This window comes from Capra hircus, chromosome 15, assembly GCF_001704415.2.
Source record: "Capra hircus breed San Clemente chromosome 15, ASM170441v1, whole genome shotgun sequence".
Taxonomy (NCBI): Eukaryota; Metazoa; Chordata; class Mammalia; order Artiodactyla; family Bovidae; genus Capra; species Capra hircus.
This window is the reverse complement of record NC_030822.1, coordinates 65,416,639-65,443,832: the sequence shown is the minus strand read 5'-3', so window position 1 is coordinate 65,443,832 and position 27,194 is coordinate 65,416,639. Positions and strand designations below refer to the sequence as shown.

The 27,194-nt window shown below is 39.0% G+C and overlaps 1 protein-coding gene across 2 annotated transcripts in view; it reads right to left on the bottom strand.

Annotated features, from left to right (window-relative positions):
* ALKBH8 (alkB homolog 8, tRNA methyltransferase) overlaps nt 1–27,194 on the bottom strand; it is a 126,806-nt gene that overhangs the window by 7,673 nt on the left and 91,939 nt on the right. For both annotated transcript variants that reach the window (XM_018059848.1, XM_013969562.2), the window contains 2 exons: nt 24,865–25,121; nt 846–995 (listed from right to left, as the gene is read on the bottom strand). In XM_018059848.1, the coding sequence (XP_017915337.1) occupies nt 846–995; nt 24,865–25,121 (407 nt within the window). The remainder of the gene's footprint in view (nt 1–845; nt 996–24,864; nt 25,122–27,194) is intronic.

Below are 27,194 nucleotides of genomic sequence, written 5' to 3'. Positions count from 1 at the left end.
CTTGCCTGGGGTCCTTTTCTATTGTTTGGCGCATCAGGCACATAGACAGGCCCCCCAACTGGGATCCTGCTCTGTAGACTGGCGTGTCAGGCACTTAAAGGGGCACCCTGGGTGGGATCCTATTCTGTTGTTCTGCGTGTCAGGTGCTTGATGGCCCAGCCTCTCTATTGTTCAGCTACCAGTGGTGGGATATGGGGAGAGAGAGGCTACGGTGACTGATCCACTATGCATGACTCAGCAGTATTGTCTTGCTTCCATGGCTGCCTGACTTTCCTCCACAGGCATGTCCCACCACTATCTCCTCCCTCATGTCCCTTCGGTCCGTCTCTACACAGTCAACAGCAGTCCTTGCCCTGGGATTGCTCCAGAACCCTTACACTCCAGCTCACAGCTGCTGCGGCTTTTAGGGGACCTGCGTCCCTGTCTGGGGCACATATGACTGCAGCAAGGACTGTCTGATTCTCATTCCATTTAGGCTGTCACAGATCAGCTGCTTCACTCTCAGCCTTAAATGCTAGACCTAGCAATTGCCCTGATGTGGGGATTGGACCCCTGCTTCAGTTCCCCTATCTGCTGAGGGCAGATCCAGCTCTACTAACACTCCTGTTTTTCCCCTAGTTCCTTCATCCTACAGAGTTCTGCATGGTTCTATATATTCTTTTCTGGTAGTCAGGTACTCTGTCCACTCTCAGCTGGTGTCCTGCAAGCACTTCTGTGTCTGAAGGTGCACTCCTGATGTATCTGTGGAGAGAGATGTACTCCATGTCCAACTACTCCTCCGCCATCTTGTTCCTGCTTCCTGCCACTTAGTTATAAGTTTTTAGAGCAAGAAAGATAATACTTACTGCTGTAGCAAAATGGTGAATAACAGCAATGGAAATGCAAGCGTCACAAGATCCACTGCGGATTGGTACTGCCAAAGCATCACAGACAAAGGCCTGATATTGCCTCTCTCTACAAATGTCCACAAGGTTTTGGCTATGATCACAGCCAATCTGTAAGAGATAAAGAATTTCAAACATCTTGTTTAAAAGACATAAATTATTAGACAGATTTCATATTCATTGTGAAAGGGTCTAAGACTATGATATTATCAGTTCTTACAGCCAGTACAAAATCATTTATATAATTTACAAGGCAGCATTTATTATCTTAACAGATACTAGATAGAATTCAAATTAGTGAATGGAAATGAATGACTAGAATAAAAATAACACTGGTGGAAACGAGAAGTTCTAATTGGCATCTAATTTATCACCATTCAGAATCTTGAATTTTTTAAAATATTTTATTTTTTATCTTATTTTATTTACCATGCCACATGGCATGTGGATCTTGGTTCCCTGACCAGGGATCAAACCTGTGTCCCCTGCAGTGGAAGCATGGAGTCTTAACCACTGACTACCAGGGAAGTCCAATATCACACATTTTAAAATGGAAATTATGACATAAATAAAGACATTCAGTCTTTTGGGGGGGGGGGGAGCTACAAATAATAGGTTCAAAGTATCTCTTATTAGGATATAAACTATTTAGTAATGGCCCAGATGTCATGAGGATGGCTTATTTTTTCCCGCTTCTTTATACTTTTCAAGATGTATGACTTGCACCATCATAAAATAAAATCACCCTAAATAAAGTTAAATAACTTATTTCCTTTTTTAAAGCTATTGATTCTTGTTCTGCTAAATATATATATCTCAAGAAAGCTAGGCACCAAAGAATTGATGCTTCTGGACTGTGGTGTTGAAGGAGATTCTTGAGAGCACTTGGACTGTAAGGAGATCAAACTGGTCAATCCTAAAAGAAATCTATCCTGCATATTCATTGGAAGGAGTGATACTGACACAGAAACCCAATACTATGGCCACCTGATGTGAAGAACTGACTCATCAAAAGACCTTGATGCTGGGAAAGATTGAATGCAGGAGGAGAAGGAGACGACAGAGGATGCGATGGTTAGACAGCATCACTGATGGACGTGAGTTTGAGCAAGCTCCGGGAATTGGTGATGGACAGGGAAGCCTGGCGTGCTGCAGTCCACAGGATTGCAAAGAGTCGGACACAACTGAGTGATTGAACTAAACTGAACTGACAAGAATACAGTGTTGCATTTGAAATTTGTAAAATGCAATTGAATTAAATTTTTTAGTATAACCAAACCATTCTATGGCAATGAAAACAGTGAAGGCAGCTAACAGCATCCTTTAATCTCCCCAAGCAGGTGAGGCCTAACATACCTTATGGATATGTTCGGTTCTGTGGCAAGTATTTGTGGGTTAGGACTGCTTGTCTTTTCTCTAGTTTTGCTATTGTTTTGTACACAGCTTTGCTGTTCTAAAGATACCATATATAGAGGGAGTGACAGAGACAGAGAAAGACAAGAAAGAGAAAAAGAGAGAAAGTGCATGCACGCACATGCAATGTGCACATATAAACTCGGGAAGGAATTGGAGGTTAAAGTTAAATCACTAATGATTATCTCCAGATATTTCTTCTTAACCCAATCTCTACAACAGAGAGGAGATATATATATAAATAGATTTCATCTAACAGAAGTAGCCACAACAAGTTTGTATTTACTCATTGGAATTTTTGATGTCATAAGTTTTGATTAATGCTGAAGGATCAGTATTCCCTCAATTCATCTGAGAATAAAGATGTGAATCTTTTCATCAAAACAATTCTTTCTGAGTAAAGTCACACTGCTATGTCAGTCATGCTTAATACGAATTTGCTCAATTTCTAATTAACATTCAATAGCTTCAGTATTCCAGCCCACAGCTGCATTAATACCTGAGGTATAATAAAAGGTAACAAGCTAGAAGTAAAATATAGTAATGTCATTTTGATTACATTTTAAGATGGAAAAGTACTAAGAGTCCTTTAGTAACAACAGTGGCACAATTCCTAATTAACTGCTCTTGTTACCTGTGTAAGATATATAATTGGCCTTGTTGTTGTTCAGTGGCCAAGTCATGTCTGACTCTGTGATCCCATGGACTATAGCACACCAGGCTTTTATGTCCCTCATCTTGATATGTAGTTAGCAAGATAGTTTTCTGACTTATTTGTTAAGCTACTGGAAACCTAAAAGTTTCCAATCTCTGGAAGGATCAGGTAGAGAGAAAAGGTAAATGTTTCAATTTTGTTTTGTTGTTCTTGTTCAGCCAGTCAGTTGTGTCTAAATCTTTGTGACCCCATGGACTGCAGCACACCAGGCTTCCCTGTCCTTCACTATCTTCCCGAGTTTGCTCAAATTCATGTCCATTGAGTGAGTGATGCCATCCAACCATCTCATCTTCGGTTGCCTCTTTCTCCTCCTGCCCTCAATTTTTTCCAGCATCAGGGTCTTTTCCAATGAGCCAGCACTTTGCATCAGGTGGCGAAAATATTGGAGCTTCAGCATTGGTCCTTCCAGTGGAAAAGAACCCCAAAGAAGACAAGAAGAAGCCACAGTGAGACAGTAGGAAGAGATCTGCAACACAATCAAATTCCATTCCTACTGGATGGGCAACCCACAAACTGAAAATACATCACAGAGTTTCTCCCACAGTACTGAGAGTTCTGAGCCCCAGGTAAGGCTCCCCAGTCTGCAAGCTGGTATCAGGAGGATGCCCCAGAGCATTTGGCTTTGAAGGCCAGCAGGGTTTGAGTGCAGGAATTTCAGAGGACTAGGGGAAATAGAAACTCCAGTTTGGAGAGGGCACACAAGGTTTCATGCATACCAAAACCCAGGAACTTGGTGACTCCACAGGAGCCTATGCTAGACATACATGTTGGTCTTGGAGGGTATCCTGCAGGGGCAACTGTGTGTATGTAGGGGTAGGGAGGGCTCTGGCTCATTGCAGGGATAAAAACCCTGGTGGCAGAAGTACCAGCTCACTGGTTTTGAGCTCTCCTGGAGACACCAAAACCTGGCCCCACTCAACAGCCTCTGGCTCCAGGGCTGGGACGCCTCAGGCCAAATAACCAACAGGGAGGGAACACAGACCCACCTATCAGCAGACAAGTTGCCAAAAGTTTTCTTGAGCCCACAACTACCTCTTAAACACATCTTTTGACACAGCCCTGCCCAGCTAAAGAACAAGACCCAGCTCCACCAGTGGGCAGGTACCAGTCTTTCTAACCAGGAAGCCCACATAACCCTCTAGACCAGCTTTACCCACCTACAATCCTGCAGCCTACAATCTACAATGCTGCAGCCTACAGAATAGAGATTGCAAACACAGAAAGTGTCAACTGCAAATTGGAGCTTGCCAAGGGCATTTGCCATTGCCTCTGCAAGATTGAATCCTGTGCTGTTGCAGTTGCTAATGTCTGACACACCCCGAAAAATGCAATTAAAAGACTTACTCCTTGGAAGGAAAGTTATGACCAATCTAGACAGCATATTAAAAAGCAGAGATATTACTTTGCCAATAAAGGTCCGTCTAGTCAAGGCTATTGTTTTTCCAGCAGTCATGTATGGATGTGAGAGCTGGACTATAAAGAAAGCTGAGTGCCGAAGAATTGATGCTTTTGAACTGTGGTATTGGAGAAGACTCTTGAGAGTCCCTTGGACTGCAAGGAGATCCAACCAGTCCATCTTAAAGGAGATCAGTCCTGGGTGTTCATTGGAAGGATTGATGTTTAAGCTGAAACTCCAATACTTTGGCCACCTGATGTGAAGAGCTGACTCATTTGAAAAGACCCTGATGCTGGGAAAGATTGAAGGCAAGAGGAGAAGGGGACGAAAGAGGATGAGATGGTTGGATGGCATCACCGACTCAATGGACATGGGTTTGAGTGGATTCCGGGAGTCAGTGATGGACAGGGAGGCCTGGTGTGCTGCAGTCCATGGGGCTGCAAAGAGTTGGACATGACTGAGCAACTGAAATGAACTGAACTGAACTGAAAGGAGTTCAGGGTGGAGAGTGAGGCACTCAGTGCTCCAAAGAAACTTGTAGAACAGGTCTTTAGTTAGTTAGATATTTTCAGGAAATGATTTCATAATCCCAATCCTTGCATCTCCTCATTTTAGAAAGCACTAAGGCAATGGCAACCCACTCCAGTACTCTTGCCTGCAAAATCCCGTGGATGGAATGAGCCTGGAAGGCTGCATGCAGTCCATGGGGTTGCTAAGTCGGACCTGACTGAGTGACTTCACTTTCACTTTTCACTTTCATGCATTGGAGAAGGAAATGGCAACCCACTCCAGTGTTCTTGCCTGGAGGATCCCAGGGACGGGGGAGCCTGGTGGGCTGCCATCTATGGGGTCACAGAGAGTCGGACACGACTGAAGTGACATTGCAATAGCAAAAAATCCCTACACAGTGACATTGTTGGTGTTGTTGTCACTAAGTTGTTTTTGACTCTTTGTGACCCCATGGACTGCAGCATGCCAGGCATCCCTGTCCTTTACTATCTCCCTGAGTTTGCTCAAACTCATGTCCATTGAGTTGAGGATGCCATCCAACCACCTCATATCTGTTGCCTCCTTCTCCTGACGTCACTCTTTTTCAGCATTAGGGTCTTTTATTAGCTCTTTGCATCTGGTGGCCAAAGAATTGGAGCTTCAGCGTCAGCATAAGTACTTCCAATGAATATTTAGCATTGATTTCCTTCCGGATTGACTGGTTTGATCTCCTTGTTGTCTCAGGAACTCTGAAGAGTCTTCTCCAGTACCACAGTTCGAAAGCATCAATTCTTTGGCGCTCAGACATCTTTATGGCCCAAATCTCACATCCATACATGACTACTGGAAAAACTATAACTTTGACTACACGGACTCTGTTGGCAAACTAGTATCTCTGCTTTCTAATACACTGCCTAGGTTTATCATAGCTTTTCTTCCAAAGAGCAAGTGTCTTTTAATTTTGTGGTTGCAGTCACTGTCCGCAGTGATTCTGGAGTCCAAGAAAATGAAATGTGACACTGTTTCCACTTTTCCACAACATATTTGCCATGAAGTGATGGAGTTAGATGCCATGATCTTTGTTTTTTGAATGTTGAGTTTTAAGCGAGCTTTTTCACTCTCCTTTTTCACCTTCATCAAGAGGCTCTTTAGTTCCTCTTTGTTTTCTGCCATGAAGGTGGTGTCATCTGTATATCTGAGATTTTTGATATTTCTCTCAGCAATCCTGATTCCAGCTTGTGAATCATCTAGCCCAGCATTTCATATGATGTACTCTGCATATAAGTTAAATAAGCAGGGTGACAATATACAGCCTTGATGTACTCCTTGCCCAGTTTTGAACCAGTCCATTGTTTCATGTCCACTTCTAACTGTTGCCTCTTGTCCTGCATACAAGTTTATCAGGAGGCAGGTAAGGTGGGCTGGTATTCCCATCTCTTCAAGAATATTCCACAGTTTGTTGTGATCCACACAAAGGCTTTAGCATAGTCAATGAAGCAGAAGTAGATGTTTTTCTGGAATTCTCTTGCTTTTTCTGTGATCCAGCAGAAGTTGGCAATTTAATCTCTAGTTCCTCTGCCTTTTCTAAATCCAGCTTGTACATCTGGAATTTCTTAGCTCACTTACTACTAAAGACTAGCTTGAAGGATTTTGAGCATAATCTAGCTAGCATATGGAATGAGTACAATAGTACAATAATTTGAACATCCCTTGGCATCAGCTCCTCATAACTAGCTGAAAACCATTTGTAAAATAGGCACTTGATTGCACTGAACTCTCCCTTCACCAAAATCATATACATTGACCTTTCCCCCACTACCACTTTGGAACAATTTCTCAGAGCTGGCTGAGCTGCTGTCTCTGGAGCAGCAGTCCTCATTTTGCCCCAAACAAAACCTAACTTGCACTCTCATGTAGTGCATCATTTTTTAGTCAACAGTTATGGCAACCAGTGAAGCAACCCAGATGGACTTCCCCCTTCACCTGAACTCTACAAGGAACCAGAGCTTTGGTACCAGCAGCTGTCCCTTGGGGCCATCTGCTTCCTCAGGGAGTCCAGATGAATTTCACTAAGTCTCTCCTGGTTCTTTGATCTCCTGTATTGGTTGATGATACTGAATTTTATTTGGCAGTTGAGCAGGTTACCTGCCCCTCCGAGTTGAAAGATATCGGGGGGAGGAGGCCAGCTGAACTATACTCAGACATACCCACTTATGGTCTAGACACTAAGGGAACTCAGTTGTAAGATACTAAGAAATACCCCTCCAGTAGAAAAATTTGGGGAGGGAGGGAAGGGATGGTTGAAAGACACCAGGAAAAACCCACCCAGTGGAAGAGTACTGGTTGGGGGAGGCTCAGTTGGAAGATACTGAGGTTGTTCAGTTATAGGAGACTAAGTGGTCTGTGCTGAGTTAGGTAAGAGGCTGACATAAGGCTCTTCTTCAATTCAGATGCCTTTAGAGAATTTGTTGGGATAAAAGTGAAGACTGAATTTTATCCACAACACATTCAACTTAAAATGGGAATAGAGCCTCTTAGAAACAAGGAGCATCAGAAAGCAGCTTCTAACACTCCAGCCAGGGTTATGTACATAAAAAACTTATACTTGCAGTTCAGTTCAGTCGCTCAGTTGTGTCTGACTCTTGGCAACCCCATGAATCGCAGCACGCCAGGCCTCCCTGTCCATCACCATCTCCCGGAGTTCACTCAGACTCATGTCCATCGAGTCAGTGATGCCATCCAGCCATCTCATCCTCTGTCATCCCCTTTTCCTCCTGCCCCCAATCCCTCCCAGCATCAAAGTCTTTTTCCAATGAGTCAGTTCTTCGCATGAGGTGGCCAAAGTACTGGAGTTTCAGCAATAAGGAGTTCATGATCTGAGCCACAGTCAGCTCCCAGTCTTGTTTTTGTTGACTGTATAGAGCTTCTCCATCTTTGGCTGCAAAGAATATAATCAATCTGATTTCAGTGTTGACCATCTGGTGATGTCCATGTGTAGAGTCTTCCCTTGTGTTGTTGGAAGAGTGTGTTTGCTATGACCAGTCCATTTTCTTGGCAAAACTCTATTAATCTTTGCCCTGCTTCATTCCGCATTCCAAGGCCAAAGTTGCCTGTTATTCCAGGTGTTTCTTGACTTCCTACTTTTGCATTCCAGTTCCCTATAAGGAAAAGGACATCTTTTCTGGGTGTTAGTTCTAAGAGGTCTTGGAGGTCTTCACAGAACCATTCAACTTCAGCTTCTTCAGTGTTACTGGTTGGGGCATAGACTTGGATTACTGTGATATTGAATGGTTTGCCTTGGAAATGAAAACAGAGATCATTCTGTCGTTTTTGAGATTGCACCCAAGTACTGCATTTCAGACTCTTGTTGACCATGATGGCTAATCCATTTCTTCTAAGGGATTCCTGCCCGCAGTAGTAGATATAATGGTCATCTGAGTTAAATTCACCCATTCCAGTCCATTTTAGTTTGCTGATTCCTAGAACGTCAACATTCACTCTTGCCATCTCCTGTTTCACCACTTCAAATTAGCCCTGATTCATGGACCTAACATACCCGGTTCCTATGCAATATTGCTCTTTACAACATCGGACCTTGCTTTATGTAACTACCTAATTGAGGAAATTATAGTGAAGGAAACGTCAACCTAAAAAGTTGGGATTCTTTTGATATTCAAAAATTGATATTTTTGCATGCATAGTTAGAAAAAGCCAGTCCATAAGATCAAACACACTGAATAGAACGCTTACTTTGTTATCATAAGGTTCTAGAAAAGGAAATAATAGAGGAATTTCACTGGAAACCAACAAGAAATTGCTTGAAACTATATCAGAACTAAAAAAGGCTGCTAGCACTGACTCTGCCAGCTCATAGATCTAGTAGGACTGAGAAGTCACATTTGGCTTTTCTTCTGGGTATCTCTTGCCATCCTCTTGGGGCATTTTTTTGCGACATTTGGCTTTCATTTTGGAGTATTATCTTGCTGTTTATTCCATTTGGCTTTTGATTTCTAGGCATCTTTTTGCCATTTGTTTTATTTGGAGTGTGACTTCCAGTTGGTGACGTTCTGGTTTGCTTTGGTTACTTTGGTTTGAACACAAAGATTGTTTTGAGCACGCAGACATCTGGTATGAACAGCTCGAGCTGAAATGGGAAATGCTACCTCTAAGGCTCCACAACCAACCTGGGAACCCCTTGGGAAAAATTTTAAATGACTTGTTCTATAGCTCTGATCCAATGACAAAGAAAGTGAAGTCGCTCAGTCGTGCCTGACTCTTTGTGACCCTATGGACTATAGCCCACCAGGCTCCTCCATCCATGGGATTTTCCAGGCAAGAGTACTGGAGTGGGTTGCCATTTCCTTCTCCAGATCTTCCCGACCCAGGGATTGAACCCAGGTCTCCTGCACTGTAGGCAGACAAAGAAAAATGGCCTAAAAATATTAGATCTTTACAATGGGTAAATGGACTGAAGTTCCCTTATGTTCAGGACTCTTCTCCTATAATCAACAGCCTGCTGCTACTGCTGCTAAGTCACTTCAGTAATGCCCGACTCTGTGCAACCCCACAGACGGCAGCCCACCAGGCTTCCCCATCCCTGGGATTCTCCAGGCAAGAACACTGGAGTGGCTTGCCATTTCCTTCTCCAAGTCATGAAAGTGAAAAGTGAAAGTAAAGTCACTCAGTCATGTCTGACTCTTTGCTACCCCATGGACTACAGCCTGCCAGGCTCTTCCGTCCAAATGGAGTGAGTTGCCATTGCCTTCTCCAAATCAACAGCCTGGTGCTGGTCAAACTAAGATCTCTCACCTCCCCAAAGGGGCAGTCTCCACTGGGACCAGCTGCCCTTGTTATCAGGGCTGATTTGAGCACTATCTAGTCTAAATTTTGGCTATGAAACTATGACCATAGAAATATAAAGAGAATTTTTGATAGTGTGGCCATTATAGTCTTTAGACTCCAGAGAAAATTGGCTAAGACTTTTTTGAAATTTTCCCTCTAGGAAAAGATGCTTTTCTCTCCCTGTGCCTTGAGACCATGGCTCTCAGGGACACTTGTCTAGATCATTACTAATTCTTGAAACTGAGAAAAAAAAAGGAAAAGTCCTTATTCCAACTGTTATATATAAACTAGTGAGTTTTATATTATGATATGTGACTCATGCCTAAGTTTGGAAAACAAAGTTATGAGATCTCTTGTTGAATCTATTTGGATATATGTATATCTCAGTATGTGTCTTTGTATTTGGATATTGTTGCTGAAGTTAATTTGTAAATGAGCTCTATTTAATCGGTTTAAAGAAAAGTAGGCACTTAAAAATCAAACAATTCTAAGTCCAAGAGAAATTAAGCTAAATGGATTTCAGGTTCATGTGAACTGGGAAATACTAAGGATCAAATTAATACTTGGTATTAATGTTTGTTTGTTGACATGTGTTGGTACTTACATTAACTTTGGTAAATAACAGGACAGGGCTTACATGTGACCACACCAGGGAATCCTTCCCTTTTGCCTCAGGTTCTGCCTGTGGTGGAAAGTTCACTGAGATTTTCCCTTTTGAACTAGCCTTGTTATGGATAAGCTTTGTTCCATCTTGTAGACCCCCAAACACCCAGGGTATTTTTAGAAGACTGGGAGACAAGACCTTCAACTATGCTTCCATGAAAGCAACTGGTATTTTTCTCTCCTGTGCCCAAACCTTCAGGAAAAAAGAAAAAAGAAAAAAAAAAGGGGGGGCAGGGGAGGTGGGGAGTGGTAGGGAAAAAGCCTTTTGAACTCAAGCAAAAAAAAAAAAACACTGAGATTTCTGGTTCGGTCTTTATGTAAAAGTTAACAGGTAAAAGGTAAAAGAATTGTTTGAACTGACTTGAAAGTAAGCACTCACAAATTAAATCTTAATATATAGAAAACAGGCCAAGATAAATTTTAGGACTTGTGATCTGGGAGATATTCAGTACTGAACTGATATCTGGTATTGAAGGTGGGTTAAGCTTGTTGGTTTGATTAATATAGATAGGTCTAAAGTTACCAATGTTAAGTATAATATTCCTGTTGTACCTAGGTTTACTAGTGGTCAAATAAAACCTTGTCTGTTACAAATCTGTTGACAAGGCAAGTAACTCAATGTGGAAAAAACTGTAAGGAAACTAAGATATGTGTTTTCAGTAAAAGAAAGTGTGAGAAATAAAAGAATACTGAAAGAGTTATGCATAATCAGGATTTTCTAAGACTGAACTGAATTTAGTTGGGTAAACCAACCTTGTTGAGACTAAGCTAACACTTGGATTTGGCTTTTTCCTTCTGTTCAGAGAAGTTTTCTTGGAATGACATTTTTGATAATATGATTTTCGAATCATATAATCAAATATACATTGATAACAGATTATATGAGTTTCTTTGCCTTTAAATGATTTATATTTGCTTTTGAGATCTCTGGTAACTTTTGTTAAGGAATAAGTATGGTCTCACAGTGACTGATCTTATCTAATCAGGTGTTTTTAAACTTTTTGACAAGTTTCCCAAATATCAAATTTTAATTAAAGCTCTTTTGATTTCTGGCTAACTTTGGGATGTTTCAGAGGACCCCTGAAACACCCCAAAGAGAGAGATTTAATTAGGTTCATTTGGTATGCTGAATTGCATGGGAAGTATTGGTGAGTGAGTAATAAATTGCCTCAGATTATATACTATGGTAAATGTTACTAATACAGCTATCCTAGAAATTATATGGAGTGCCTAAAATTCTGATATGTCCTGATTAATATGTTATCAGTCATAATTCTAGTTATAATAGTAAAGCGTTGTCACAGCCATAACCAAGTTTCTTTGTCAATTGCATTATAATCAGATTTTAAATGTGCCTTCAAAGTCTTTTGCCATTATAGACAGTTAAGGTTTTATTTTAATGTTTTTGCAAAAATGCTTCCTCCTCAAGAAGATTTATAGAAAGGACTTTTGGATAAATACAAGTTTCTGACTTTCAGACCATAATGCTGAGCCAGGTAAGAAATTAAAGGATTCTAATGGGAAATCTAATGGGACTGCAAGGAGATCCAACCAGTCCATTCTGAAGGAGATCAGCCCTGGGATTTCTTTGGAAGGAATGATGCTAAAGCTGAAACTCCAGTACTTTGGCCACCTCACGCGAAGAGTTGACTCATTGGAAAAGACTCTGACGCTGGAAGGGATTGGGGGCAGGAGGAGAAGGGGATGACCGAGGATGAGATGGCTGGATGGCATCACTGACTCGATGGACATGAGTTTGAGTGAACTCCGGGACTTGGTGATGGACAGGGAGGCCTGGCATGCTGTGATTCACGGGGTTACAAAGAGTCGGACACGACTGAGTGACTGAACTGAACTGAACTGCATATAAAATTTAATTGAATTATTAAAGGATATTCTAAGCTTGTTTCTGAGGCTTATCTCAGTAATCAATCTTTTGACAATGATGAGATGCCTCACAACCTGCAGCAAGGACTGGAAAAAGACATAACTGGACCATAATTAGAAGACAAGTATCTAGAGATCTTTGACTATTAAGACCTAATCCAGTAACAGCATGCTGAGTAGCTTTCTCCAGAACCAGGAATGAGTCTTCCTAGCAATGTGGAATGGAATGGTCATGAAATGCCTCCCAAAGTATGGTCAAATTTATTACCACTAGGGGGTCCTCTATTGGCACTTGCAAAGGGCATTTGCCATCTGCCTCTGCAGAGACTGAATCCTCTGTTGCTACAGCTGTTGACTTTCCGTCTGAAGGGAATTCAGGGTGAAGAGTGAGGCACTCTGTGCTCCAAGGAAACTGGTGGAACAAGTCTTTAGACAAATATTTTCAGAACTGATTTCATGATCCTTATCTCCTCAGATCTAGAAAAGCACTAAATGCCTTCATGGTGACATCACCTTCTCATGACTAGCAGAAAACCTTTTGTAAGGTAAGCACTGGATTGCACTGAACTCCCCTTTCACCAAAATAATATATATTGAGCTTCTTTCACTACCAATTTGGGGCAGTTTCTCAGCTATGTGAGATACCGTTTCTGGAGCTGCAGTCTTCATTTTGCCCCAAATAAAACCTGACTTGCATTCTCACATTGTGCATCTTTTTTCTAGTTGACAAAAGTGAGACAAAGTGAGATGGCAGAGAAATATGTTCCAGATAAAGGAACAAGATAAAAACCGAGAAAAACAAGTGGAGAGACAGGCAATCTACCCAAAAAAGAGTCCAGAGTAATGACAGTAAAGATGATCCAAGATCTTGGAAAAAGAATGGAGGCACAAACTGAGGAGATACAAGAAACATCCGACAGGCACTTCCCTGGTGGTCAGTGGTTAAGAATATGGCTGCCAATGCAGGAGACATGGGTTTGATCCCTAGCCTGGGAAGATCCTACATGCTGCAGAGCAACTAAGACTATGCACCACAGCTACTGAATCCCTTGCACCTGTGCTCTGCAACCAGATCAGCCACTGCAATGAGAAAGAAGCCTGTGCATTGCAATGAACAGTAGCCCCTGCTCACTGCAATTAGACAAAGTACAAAGATCCAAAACCTATGGGTGGCAGCAAAAGCAGTTCTAAGAGGGAAGTTTATAGCAATACAATCTTACTTCAAGAAAGAGAAAAATCTCAAATAAACCTAACCCTAAGCAATTAGAGGAAGAAGAACAAACAAAACCCAAAGTTAGTGGAAGGGAAAAACTCATACAGATCAGAGAAGGAATAAATGAAATAAATGAAGAAAGAGAAAAAAAATCAATGAAACTAAAAGCTGGTTCTTTGAGAAGATAAACAAAATTGATAAACCTTTAGCCAGATTTATCAAGGAAAAAAGGAGAAAGGACTCAAAACAATAAAATTAGAAACGGGGAAAAAATCACAACTGATATCACAGAAATCCAAAGGATCCTAACAGACTGCTGCTGCTGTTGCTGTTACTAAGTTGCTTCAGTCATGTCCAACTCTGTGCAGCCCCATAGATGGCAGCCCACCAGGCTCCCCCGTCCTTGGGATTCTCCAGGCAAGAACACTGGAGTGGGTTGCCATTTCCTTCTCCAATGCATGAAAGTGAAAAGTGAAAGTGAAGTTGCTCAGTCGTGTCAGACTACTACAATTAAATAAACTCAAAATGGATTAAAGACCTAAATGTAAAACCAGATACTATAAAACTCTTACAAACACACACACACACACACACACACACACACACACAAAATCAGGCAAAACACTCTTTGATATAAATTGCAGCCATATCTTTTTGGATCCACCACCAAGACTAATGAAAACAAACAAAAGTAAACAAATGGGACCTAATTAAACTTAGTAGTTTTTGGACACAAAGGAAACCATAAACAAAATAAGAAGACAGCTCAGAGAATGGGAGAAAATATTTGCAAATGAAGCAACCAACAAGGTATTTTGTATATCTCAAAAAAAAAATCCTAACAATATATTTTGTATATCTCAAAAATATACAAACATCTCAGGCAGCTCAATATCCAAAAAAACAAACAACTGAATTAAAAAATTGGGCAGAAAATCTAAGTAGACATTTCCATACAGATAGACAAAAAGCACAAGAAAAGATGGTCAACATCACTAATAATCAGAGAAATACAAATCAAAACTATAATGAGGTATCACCTCACACCAGTCAGAATGGCTGTCATTAAAAAGTCTATGAACAATAAAGGTTAGAGTGTGGAGGAAAGAGAACTCTCCTACACTATTGTTGGGAGCGTAAATTGGCATAGCCACTTTCAAGAAGAGTACAGCAGTTACTTAAAAAAATAAAAATAGAACAACTATATGATCCAGCAATCCTTCTCTTGGGCATATATCAGAGAAAACCATAATTCAAAAAGATACATGCACCTTGATGTTCATTGCAGCATTATTTACAATAGCCAAGATGTGGAAGCAACCCCAACATCCACAACATACAAATGGATAAGGAAGATGTGGTGTGTATATAAAAATGTTGGTGTGTGTATATATATTTTTATATATATGTATGTTTGTTTGTGTGTGTATATATATATACACACACACACAACAGAATATTACTCAGCCATAAAAATGAAATAATGCCATTTGTGGCAACATGAATGAACCTAGAGGTTTATCATACTAAGTGAAGTAAGTCAGAAAGATAAATATATATATATATTATTAAATATAATATCATGTATATGTAAAAATTTGTTTAATGATACAAGTAAACTTATTTACAAAACAGAAACAGATTCACAGACTTAGAAAACAAACTTATGATTACCAAAAGGGAAACGTGGGAGGAGGAATAACTGAGGAGGTTGGGATTAACAGATACACACTCTCAATATATATAAAATAGACAACCAACAGAAATCTACTCAATCCTCTGTAATAACCTACTGGGAGAAGAATCTGAAAAGGAATAGATATATGTACATGAATAACTGAATCACTCTGCTTCGCACCTGAAACTACCACAACATTATAAATCAACTACAATCCAACATAAATTTTTTTAAAAACACACAAGTAAACAAGGTACTTAACTCTTCCATCATCTATTTTACACACAGCATATATATATATATATATATATGTATATGTCAGTCCTAATTTCCCAGTTCTTCCCACCCTCCCCTTCCCTGCCTCCACCCAGTGTCTACATGCTCATTATCTATGTCTGCATCTCTATTCCTATTCTGCAAATCTACTATTTTTCTAGATTCCACATATATGCATTAATATATGATACTTGTTTTTCTTTTTCTGACTTCCTTCACTCTGTATGACAGACTCTAAGTCCATCCACATCTCTATAAATGACCCAATTTCATTTCTTTTCATGGCTGCATACTATTCTATTGGATATATATACCACATCTTCCTTCATCTGTTAATGGACATTTAGGTTGCTTCCATGTCTTGGCTATTGTAAATAGTGCTGCAGTGAATACTGGGGGGTACATTAACATAACATCATAAAGCAACTATACTTGAATAAAAAATGTACTTAACTCTGATAATACACTATGAGTCATATATTATTATTACTATATTCCTGATGAGGAAACTCTATCTCAAAGAATATAAGTAATTTGCCCTAAGTTGATCAGTAGTAAAGTGGGTGCAAGGATTTAAACCCAGGTCTGTTACACTCTAAAAATTCATATTCTTCCTCTTGTCATATTGTATTTAATATGCATGTTCAATACAGTGTTATTTAATAGCTCCAAACTGAACATAACCAAATGTCAAGTTATAGACACGTCTTAGAATATTATAAAGTCCAGGAACTAAGACTACATATCAAGAGAGAAATATTAAGTGATATATTTGATTATCAAATTGTATACATACTCATGACTACATTAAACAAAATATTGGAAAAACACTAAAAGGATATCCTCACAATAAACTTGTTTTTTAGGGGATTAGGATTATAAGGGAATATATTTTACTTCACCCATTTTCTAAGTTGTGCTTATATTGTTTTTATTTCTTAAAAATATAGAGCACATGAACCATCTTCTCAAGTCTAGCTCCCACTGGTTCTGCGTTTTTTTTCTGTGTAGTCTGCCTTAGTTTTTGTTAAGCCAGCATTTTGTGGGCATAGACTAAGAGACTGTGGTGCAGGAAGAAGGAATGTTATTTCTGGCATGCCAGATTTAAATACCAAACTAAGCAGTGTTTTCTGAGTGTGGGTCCCTACAGTCCCCTCCAAGGCAGGCACCCTGGGAAACTGGTTTCGGCAGGGGACAGTCTGGGAACAGACCATCCAGCCTCTCCCATCTCCACTCTACTGGGGTCAGCATGAATTAGAAGGAGAGGTACCATGTCTCAGTTTCAGATGCTGTTCTCCAAAAGGTCAGCCACGAGATCCGGAGCAGAGTTGGGGACTGCGGATGAAAAATCACTAAGAGGAAACATCAGGGCATTCCGGCTAAACCAACTTAACAAGGGTCATTGAAGATGACAGCACTATCCATCTAGCTGCTCAGAATATAAAGCCAGGCATCTGACTCCTCATTCTCTGGGGGACCTCACATCTAATCCATAGCAAATACTACTAACTCTAGAAACAAATGACAATGAAAACATGACAACTCAAAACCTATGGGATGCAGCAAAAGCAGTTCTAAGTGGAAAGTTTATAGCAATACAATCCTACCTCAAGAAACAAGAAAAATACTGAATAGCCAACCTAACTTTACACCTAAAACAACTGGAAAAAGAAGAACACAAAAACCTCAAAATTAGTAGAAGGAAAGAAATCATAAAGATCAGAGCAGAAATAAATGGAAAAAAAATGAAAGAAACAATAGTAAAGATTAATAAAACCAAAAGCTGGTTCTTTGAGAAGATAAAAAAAATTGACAAGCCTTTAGCCAGACTCATCAAGAAAAAGAGAGAGAAGAATCAAATAGACAAAACTAGAAGTGAAAAAGGAGAGGTTACAACAGACATTGCAGAAATACAAAGATTATAATTGACTATTCAGTTCAGTTGGAGAAGGCGATGGCACCCCACTCCAGTACTCTTGCCTGGAAAATCCCATGGACAGAGGAGCCTGGTAGGCTGCAGTCCATGGGGTCGCTAAGAGTTGGACACGACTGAGCGAATTCCCTTTCACTTTTCACTTTCATGCATTGGAGAAGGCAATGGCAACCCACTCCAGTGTTCTTGCCTGGAGAATCCCAGGGACGGAGGAGCCTGGTGGGCTGCCGTCTCTGGGGTCACACAGAGTCGGACATGACTGAAGCGACTTAGCAGCAGTAGCAGCAGCAGCAGCAGCACCAGCATTCAGTTCAGTTCAGCTGCTCAGTCATGTCCAACTCTTTGTGACCCCATGAACTGCAGCACACCAGACCTCCCTGTCCATCACCAACTCCCAGAGTCCACCCAAACCAATGTCCATTGTGTCAGTGATGCCATCCAACCATCTCATCCTCTGTCGTCCCCTTCTCCTCCTGCCCTAAATCTTTCCCAGCAACAACTATATGGCAATAAAATGGATAGTTTGGAAGAAATGGACAGATTCTTAGAAAAGTTCAATCTTCCAAGACTGAACCAGGAAGAAATAGAAATTATGAAAAACACAATTACAAGCACTGAAATTGAACCTGGGATCAAAAATCTCCCAAAAAACAAAAGCCCATGACCAGATGGCTTCACAGGAGATTCTATCAAACATTTAGAGAAGTGCTAATGCCTATTCTTCTAAAACTCTTCCAAAAAATTGCAGAGGAAGGAACACTTCTAAACTCATTCTACGAGGACACCATCACCCTGATACCAAAACCAGACAAAGACAATACAAAAAAAGAAAACTACAGGCTAATATCACTGATGAGCATAGATGTAAAAATCCTCAACAAAATTTTAGCAAGCAGAATTCAGCAACATATTCAAAAGCTCATACACCATGATCAAGTTGGGTTTATTCCAGGAATGCAAGGATTCTTCAATATACGCAAATCAATCAATGTGATACATCATATTAACAAACTGAAAGATAAAAACCATATGATAATCTCAATAGATGTGAAAAAAGTCTTTGACAAAATTCAGCACCCATTTATGAATAAATCTCTTTCAAAAATGGGCATAGAAGGAACCTACCTCAACTTGGTAAAGGCCATGTAAGTTAAGCCTACAGCAAACATTATTCTCAATGGTAAAAAACTGAAAGCATTCCCTAGTCGAAGATCAGGAACAAGACAAGGGTGTCCACTTTCACCACTATTATTCAACATAGTTCTGGAAGTCCTAGCTACAGCAATCAGAGAAGAAAAATAAATAAAAGGAATCCAGACTGGAAAAGAAGTAAAGCTCTCACTGTTTGCAGATGACATGACACTGTACATAGAAAACCCTAAAGATAGTATCAGAAAATTACTAGAGCTGATCAGCGAGTTTAGCAAAGTTGCAGAATACAAAATCAATACACAGAAATCACTTGCATTTCTATATACTACAATGAAAAATCAGAGAAATTAAGGAATCAATGCCATTTACCACTGCAACAAAAAGAATTAAATATCTAGGAATAAACTTACCTAAGGAGACAAAAGAACTGTACATAGAAAAGTATAAGACACTAATGAAAGAAATCAAAGTGGAAATAATCAGATGGAGAGATATTCCATGTTCCTGGGTAGGAAGAATCAATATTGTGAAAATGACTATACTACCAAATGCAATCTACAGAGTCAATGTGATCCCTATCAAATTACCAATGGCATTTTTCACAGAACTAGAACAAAAAATTTCACAATTCATATGGAAACACAAAAGACCCCAAATAGCCAAAGCAGTCATGAGAATGCATCTGGAGGAATCAACCTTCCTGACATCAGATTATACTACAAAGCTACAGCCATCAAGACAGTATGGTACTGGCACAAAAACAGAAATACAGACCATTGGAACAAGACAGAAAGCCCAGAAATAAACCCATGCACCTATAGGTACCTTATTTTCAACAAAGGAAGCAAGACTATACAATAGGGCAAAGACAGCCTCTTCAATAAATGGTGCTGGGAAAACTGGACAGCTACATGTAAAAGAATGAAATTAGAACACTTCCTAATACCACACACAAAGATAAACTCAAAATGGATTAAAGACCTAAATGTAAGAACAGAAACTACAAAACTCTTAGAGGAAAACATAGGTAGAACACTTGATGACATAAATCAAAGCAAGATCCTCTATGACCTACCCCCTAGAGTAACAGAAATAAAAACTAAAGTACCCCAATGTTCATCGCAGCACTGTTTATAATAGCCAGGACATGGAAACAACCTAGATGTCCATCAGCAGATGAATGGATAAGAAAGCTGTGGTACATATACACAATGGAGTATTACTCAGCCGTTAAAAAGAATTCATTTGAATCAGTTCTGATGAGATGGGTGAAACTGGAGCCAATTATACAGAGTGAAGTAAGCCAGAAAGAAAAACACCAATACAGTATACTAACACATATATATGGAATTTAGGAAGATGGCAATGACGACCCTGTATGCAAGACAGGAAAAAAGACACAGATGTGTATATCAGACTTTTGGACTCAGAGGGAGAGGGAGAGGGTGGGATGATTTGGGAGAATGGGAATTCTAACATGTATACTGTCATGTAAGAATTGAATCGCCAGTCCATGTCTGACGTAGGGTGCAGCTTGCTTGGGGCTGGTGCATGGGGATGACCCAGAGAGATGTTGTGGGGAGGGAGGTGGGAGGGGGGGGTTCATGTTTGGGAACGCATGTAAGAATTAAAGATTTTAAAATTTAAAAAAAATAAAAAATTAAAAAAAAAAAAAAAAGAAAGTAAAGTACAAAAAAAAAAAAAACTAAAGTAAAAAAGTGGGACCTGATTAAACTTAAAAGCTTTTGCACAGCTAAGGAAACTATAAGCAAGGTGAAAAAATAACCATCAGAATGGGAGAAAATAATAGCAAATGAAAAATCTGACAAAGGATTAACGTCCAAAACATACAAGCAGCTCATATAACTCAATGCCAGAAAAATAAACCAATCAAAAAGTGGGAAAAATACCTAAACAGACATTTCTCCAAAGAAAACATACAGATGGCTAACAAACACATGAAAAGATGCTCAACATCACTCATTATTAGAGAAAAGCAAATCAAAACTACAATGAGATATCACCTTATACTGGTCAGAATGGCCATCATCAAAAAGTCTACGAACAATAAATGTTGGAGAGGGTGTGGAGAAAAGGGAATGCTGTTGCACTGTTGATGGGAATAAAAACTGATATAGCCACTATGGAAGACAGTATGGAGATTCCTTAAAAAACTAGAAATAAAACCAGCAATCCCACTCCTAGGCATATACCGTGAGGAAACCAAAATCAAAAAAGACACATGTATCCCATTGTTCATTGAAGCACTATTTACAATAGCTAGAACATGGAAGCAACCTAGATGTCCATCAACAGATGAATGCATAAAAATGTTGTGGTATGTATACACAATGGAATATTACTCAGCCATAGAAAGGAACACATTTGAGTCAGTTCTGATGAGGTGGATGAACCTAGAACCTATTATACAGAGTGAAGTGAGTCAGAAAGAGAAAGATAAATACTGTATTCTAATGCATATATATGGAATCTAGAAAAATGGTACTGAAGAATTTATTTATAGGACAGAAGTGGAGAAACAGACATAGAGAGTAGACTTATGGATGGGGGGAAGGGAAGGAGAGGGTGAGATGTATGGGAAGAGTAACATGGAAACTTACGTTACCATATGTAAAATAGATAGCCAACAGGAATTTGCTGTATGGCTCAGGAAACTCAAACAGGGGCTCTGTATCAACCTTGAGGGGTAGGATGGGGCGGGAGATGGGAGGGAGGTTCAAAAGGGAGGGGATATATGTATATCTATGGCTGATTCATATTGAGGTTTGACAGAAAACAATAAAATTCTATAAAGCAATTATCCTTCAATAAAAAATAAATTTAAAAAAGAGAGCATATTAAGAACTACTGAGAAAACATGCAATTATAGGAAAATCAGATTCTCAACATATAGTTTAAAGGGCAGAGGAATAAGCAAAGGCATAAAGTACAATGAAAAGATCATGTTAAACTCTTGATCTGAATTCTGTCTTGAGTAATAATTAGCTAATCTCTCAGAGCTTCTGTTTTCTCATTATAAAAATACCTGCTTTTCAGGGTTAGCATGACCATCAAAAGATGATTCATATTAAATATTGAAATAACCATAAAAGCACTATGCAAAAGCTAGTTATTATTGCTATATGAAACAAAGGATGCACAAGATTCTTGTCCTGAATTCTAGATATGAAGAGAAGTCCATGTAACATACTCTGAGTTAGTGTACCACACTGAGTTAAAAGACCATGCATTTTGAGGTTGTCACATTTCCTTCAAGATTACAGATCACATATATATAGTCTAGTATTCTTCAATTTCATGTAAGAAGTTGAAGGTGAATTTACAGATTTGCTTCTCACTATTCAAAAACCATTAATAAGTTTCTATTATGTATAAGTAGGTGGACATCAGACAGCCCTGCTATGTCTGAGCTAACAGCCTGGTGCTGTCACCATAGCTAGTCTCTAAGGTATCTCTCTTATTAGAATGCCACAAAGCATGAAATCTCCAGTTGGAGATGAAGTTAAAACTTGTCCTGACACCTTGTAATCTTGAGCATGTCATAACCTGATCAAGTGTCAGTTTTCCTACTTCCTCATTATAGCACTTAGCACACAGCAGATACTTGACACTGTTAGTTCCTTTCTGTTCCTTCCTGTACTGGGCAGTCAACAGTTAAAAAGCAAAGCCAAACAAAAACAGAAATGTATGAAAGAAACCTATATAATCATATCTTCAATTCTTACCATTATAAATAGACACCTGACATTATCATTATTTTATTAAATTTGCAACTATTTATAACCACCAAGAAAGTACATACCAAATATTAATTATCTAAGAAATACATCTGGACTAAAAGTACTTTAAGAACAATGCACAAAACATCACTCGGTAAATAAGCTCGGCCAAGCTCTGGGTATGCATATCTCATCTATTATTGGTATAATTATAAAGGCCATAAGTTCCCTGAAGGTATAAAATCTTTTCTGTAAATTTTAACTCTGAAAATAAAGCCAACAGCTAATGCTGATGCTAAGAATGAGAAAGTCTGAAAAAAAGGTGTTTCTTAACCAGAATATAGAAATTTTGAGTTAAATAGCAAAAGAAAAAGTGCATGCATACCTAGGATCAGAAAAGAACAGATTTACTTCTAAAAGAAATGAATAGTTGTTCATAAAACTATTTCTAAGAGAACCCAAGCTAGGATTTTAAAAATATATTTTGTTAGAAATTATATAAAACAGTGATACTAATAATTTTTTAGATTCTGAAACTATGCTACATTAGAATAGTTAAAATAATGTCTCAGATCACATCATCTCATGAATGTAGAGAAACGCACGTGTTTTCATGCTCAAAGATGCTGTTCAAAATACACTCAAATATCATTGCTCCATCCAGGTTGGAGCCTCAGCAGCTTAAAAAAGTAGGTTTCTCTTTTATCATACATAGTTCCATTTCTTGTATAATGAAAACCCTAACTCCAACCCAGACAAGTAGTTTTCATTCATTCATGAACAACATCTACCGAGCCTTCTCTAAGGTCAGAAAATGGCAGTAGAAGAGCAGAAAGAAAAGAATACACGCAGCCTGCCACAGATGAAATGAATGCAGATAATGGAGAGTGAGGGCACTTAAGATTTTCTAATTCTTCTGAATATGTTCCTCTTGAATCAGCTTTAGATTCTTGGTTCAGATTATCAAGAAATCATTTGTCTCAACTGTAAAAGGATAATGTTATCATACAACTGAATCAATGTGGCTGACTTCAACCTAGTTTCACTGTCACAAATGATACCTGACTAGATAAAGCCACAGGTTATCATCAAGAAAGTGTAAAAGCAGAATTCAGTGAAAAACATTTTTGGACAGTCCCTTAAGATTAAAACATCAGAAGATATATTGTTTGAAACTATGGTTAGAGCTGTGACAAATCTAAAACCTATTTCCTCTTCAAAATGAACCAAGTTAATTCACAAGACCTTATTCTTTATAAATTAAAATTTAGTTGTAAACATAATGGCAATATATGAACACTTATGTCTTATTTTGATGAAAAGCAATTCGTCTGCCTCTTAATGAATAAAGTCTACCTTTCCTCAACTGCAGTATTACCTTTCTTTCTTTATGTAGGTGTATAGTATCTAGGATGAGGTAAAGATTACAAGCAATCTGACATACTACAACAGCCCATGAGTGAACTGCTCTCATTCTCCTTACATAATCCCCTTACTCTAGTCCTTCCTTCCCTAACTTTGAGAAAGGGAAGCTCCAACCCTCAGGGAGTAGTGTTGACAGGAGTATTTACAAACAACACACTAATGCACAGAGAATTCCTACTTCCTAACATAGCAGAAGAAAAAAGTGATCCCTAAGGAAAGGAAATTGTAAAAACTGAAAACTCTGGCATCAGAAGAGAAGTGAGTTCAATCCTAGATTGAGCGCTATAACCTTGGTCAAATTTTTAATCTACCTGAGGCTTAATTTTCTCAACAGAAAGACAATAAATACTAACCCTTTTTTCTACTATGAGTAAAAGAATACTAGATTTGGAGTCATAAGGCATGAGCTTAAGTTCTAGTTATCTCCTCTAAGACAGGGAAAGGCTACCCACTCCAGTATTCAGGCCTGGAGAATTCCATGAACTACACAGCCCATGGGGTTGCAAAGAGTCGGACACAACTGAGCGACTTTCACTTCTTCTTAGCCGCTCAGTCATGTTCGACTCTTTGCAACCCCATGGACTGTAGCCTGCCAGGCTCCTCTGTCCCTGGGGATTCTCCAGGCAAGAATATTGGAGTGGGTTGCCATGCCCTCCTCCAGGGGATCTTCCCAAGCCAGGGATCAAACCCAGGTCTCCCGCATTGCAAGCAAATTCTTCACTGTCTGAGCCACCAGGGAAGCCCAATAATACAATACCAAGGAAATAATATAAAAACTCTGTGAGACTCAATTTCTTCAATTATTAAAGATGGATCAAAGTATCTACTTTATACTTCTTATGAGGAACTAAGCAAAGAAAATGTTTCCTATAAATAAAAATCCTTTTTATAACCTATAAAGAGTTCTATAAGATAGTTTTACTGATAAAGTAATCTTCTTAGAAAGCATAAAGAGAACAAAAAGCCAAAAAACTACAAATAATATCATGCCTATAAATTTCTAGGGGAATAAAAAAGAATAAGAATGTTCATTAATTTTCAACCTGTTAGTTATAAATTTTCTGCAATGACCTAAAAACACAGCATTATAACATGAGGAAGGTGATGATAACCTTAACAAATAAAGCAAAAATAAAGCCAGAAAAGATAATTACTTGCCATATATAACTCCTTATTGATGCCAAGATACTTTCCATTTCCACATCCAATATCAGCAACTAATGAACCACTCGGCAAAGCTTTCAAAAACTCTACTATATGTGGCCAAGGGGTGTGTCTCGTGCTGCTGAAGTGCCTAGCAATTTCTTCATAAACCCGATGGACATAATCTTGCTCCAGTTGTAAGGCTTCTTTATCACTCTCTGGAAATGATGCAGGAGTCTCCTTCATCTGGCTATCACAGACCAAAGGGTAACCTAATGAAAAAAATAAAGCAATATAAATCATTTATTTATTTTTAGGCCATGCCATGTGGCATGTGGGATCTTAGTCCCCCAAACAGAGACTGAGTCCATGCCTCCTGCATTGGAAGTGCAGAGTCTTAACCACTGGATTGCCAGGGAAGTCCCTAAACCATTATTTTTATCCAAATGAATCATAAAGTTATGACTGCTTTCACAAAAGGCAAATCAATCCACATTTGATGACTAGGGCTAAGTAGGTTCTTATTTATCATTTTAAAAAAGTAGTTCTTACCAGTTATATATGTGAAGGGTCTAATATAAAAAGGGGTAAATCCATCCGCAACAAAACATGACTGTAATTCTGCATGCCTTATATTGAAGATGCTTATTTCATCTTTGGATTAAGGGTCCTGTTCAAGAAAGGATCTTGATGGGCCTGGCCTAACCTGAAGAAACTTAGCAATTAACAGGATTTAGGGGTCTTGTCTTAGTAGGAGTTCTGGGGACCCTAATACTCTCAGAAGAAGAACCAGACCTAGAAACAGCGTGTGATCTGGTAATAATCACAAGATTTAATAAATACTATTTGAAGTGGTTTATATATATTGTCTCACAGTAACACTGTGAGATAGGAACCAGCACATTCATTTTACAGATAAGGAAACTGACACAGAACATTAAATAATGATACTAAAGTGACAAAGATGGTAAGTCACAGAGTTAAGATTTGAACCCAAGCAACAGAAACTCTAAAACCCACATTCTCAATGACTACATTGTGCTGCCGCCTTCAAAAAAAAAAGAATAAATCCTAAGGAGAACACAAAGTAAAGGAGGTGACTGAGGAAATTTAGGATACAATATGTCAAATTAATTTTGAAGTTGTTCCCTGTTCTTTATAATAACATCTAATATTCATTTCAAATACTTCCTATTCTCTGCTATGCTCTAAATTCCCTCTGTCTTCAGCCAGCCTGTGACACACAACATCTTTTTATGAGTAGTATACTGGAGAATAAAGGAAAAAGTAGTGTTCCCAGAGAAATCACAGACAAGACTTGAAGCAATATTTATAAATCATATGGCAGCAAAGAATTGGACTATAGCATTGATGACTTTAGGAATTCTCCCTAAATATAACTAGAAGATACCAAATCTTAAATGGGGGTGGAACTATCTAGTCCCTACTAATGAGTAAAGTGAGGCTCTAAACACTTTATGTGGACATTTAAGAACAGGGTACCCCTAGAAACTTTGAGGGCTCTAACACACGTGTGGCAACAGATGGGTTAGTATGTCGGTTACAACAGAAATACAATTACACTACAATATACAAATTACTTTCAACTAGTCTTGGTAAAAATTGTATTCTCTTGGAAACTATGAACATCTAAATTATGTAAAGGGAAGATCACTTAAATCCACAAATGCCGGAAGCCAGTGTGAGGAATCCCGCCCGTGACAAGGTCATGAGGAAGGAAGCTGACATACGCAAGGCGTGCTCAGACTTCAGGGACCCCTCTGGAAATTCCTAAGCATGTACCCCAACAAAAATCTGCCGGCTTTTGTGCTCTGCTTTTCCACTCTTCTGACATTTTCTGGAAAAAGTCAATTCAGGGCTTTAGTCTTCTGCATTTGAAAGAGTGTTTCAATCCAAAAACCCCTCCGATGGCTTTCTAGCCTGCCTGCAGGACTCGTACAGCTGCGCATGTGATTGTTTGAGGCCTCCTGACCGCAGGAGGCACAGGAAGCTTAAAACATCCTAGGAATGTAGGAGCTTCCGAGGAGTCAAAATCTTTAGAATAGGACTGATTAAAGGTTTCATTTTTTGGGTCAATGCTTGCTGCCAAATTTTCATATCCTTTATTTTTAGATATAGTTGGTATATAGAAAAACAAGTAGTAGACCTGGTATTAGCAACATTAGATCTTCGAGTTAAGTACCTTCTTTGTTATATCCCACTGCACCTTTGTTCTATAGAGATGTAACTTTAATGCTTTAAGGAGATGCAAATTAAAGAAAAACACTTCAGGGGAAACAAAATCAACATTCATTAAGGAAGAGAGATAAAAAGTGTTAACAAGC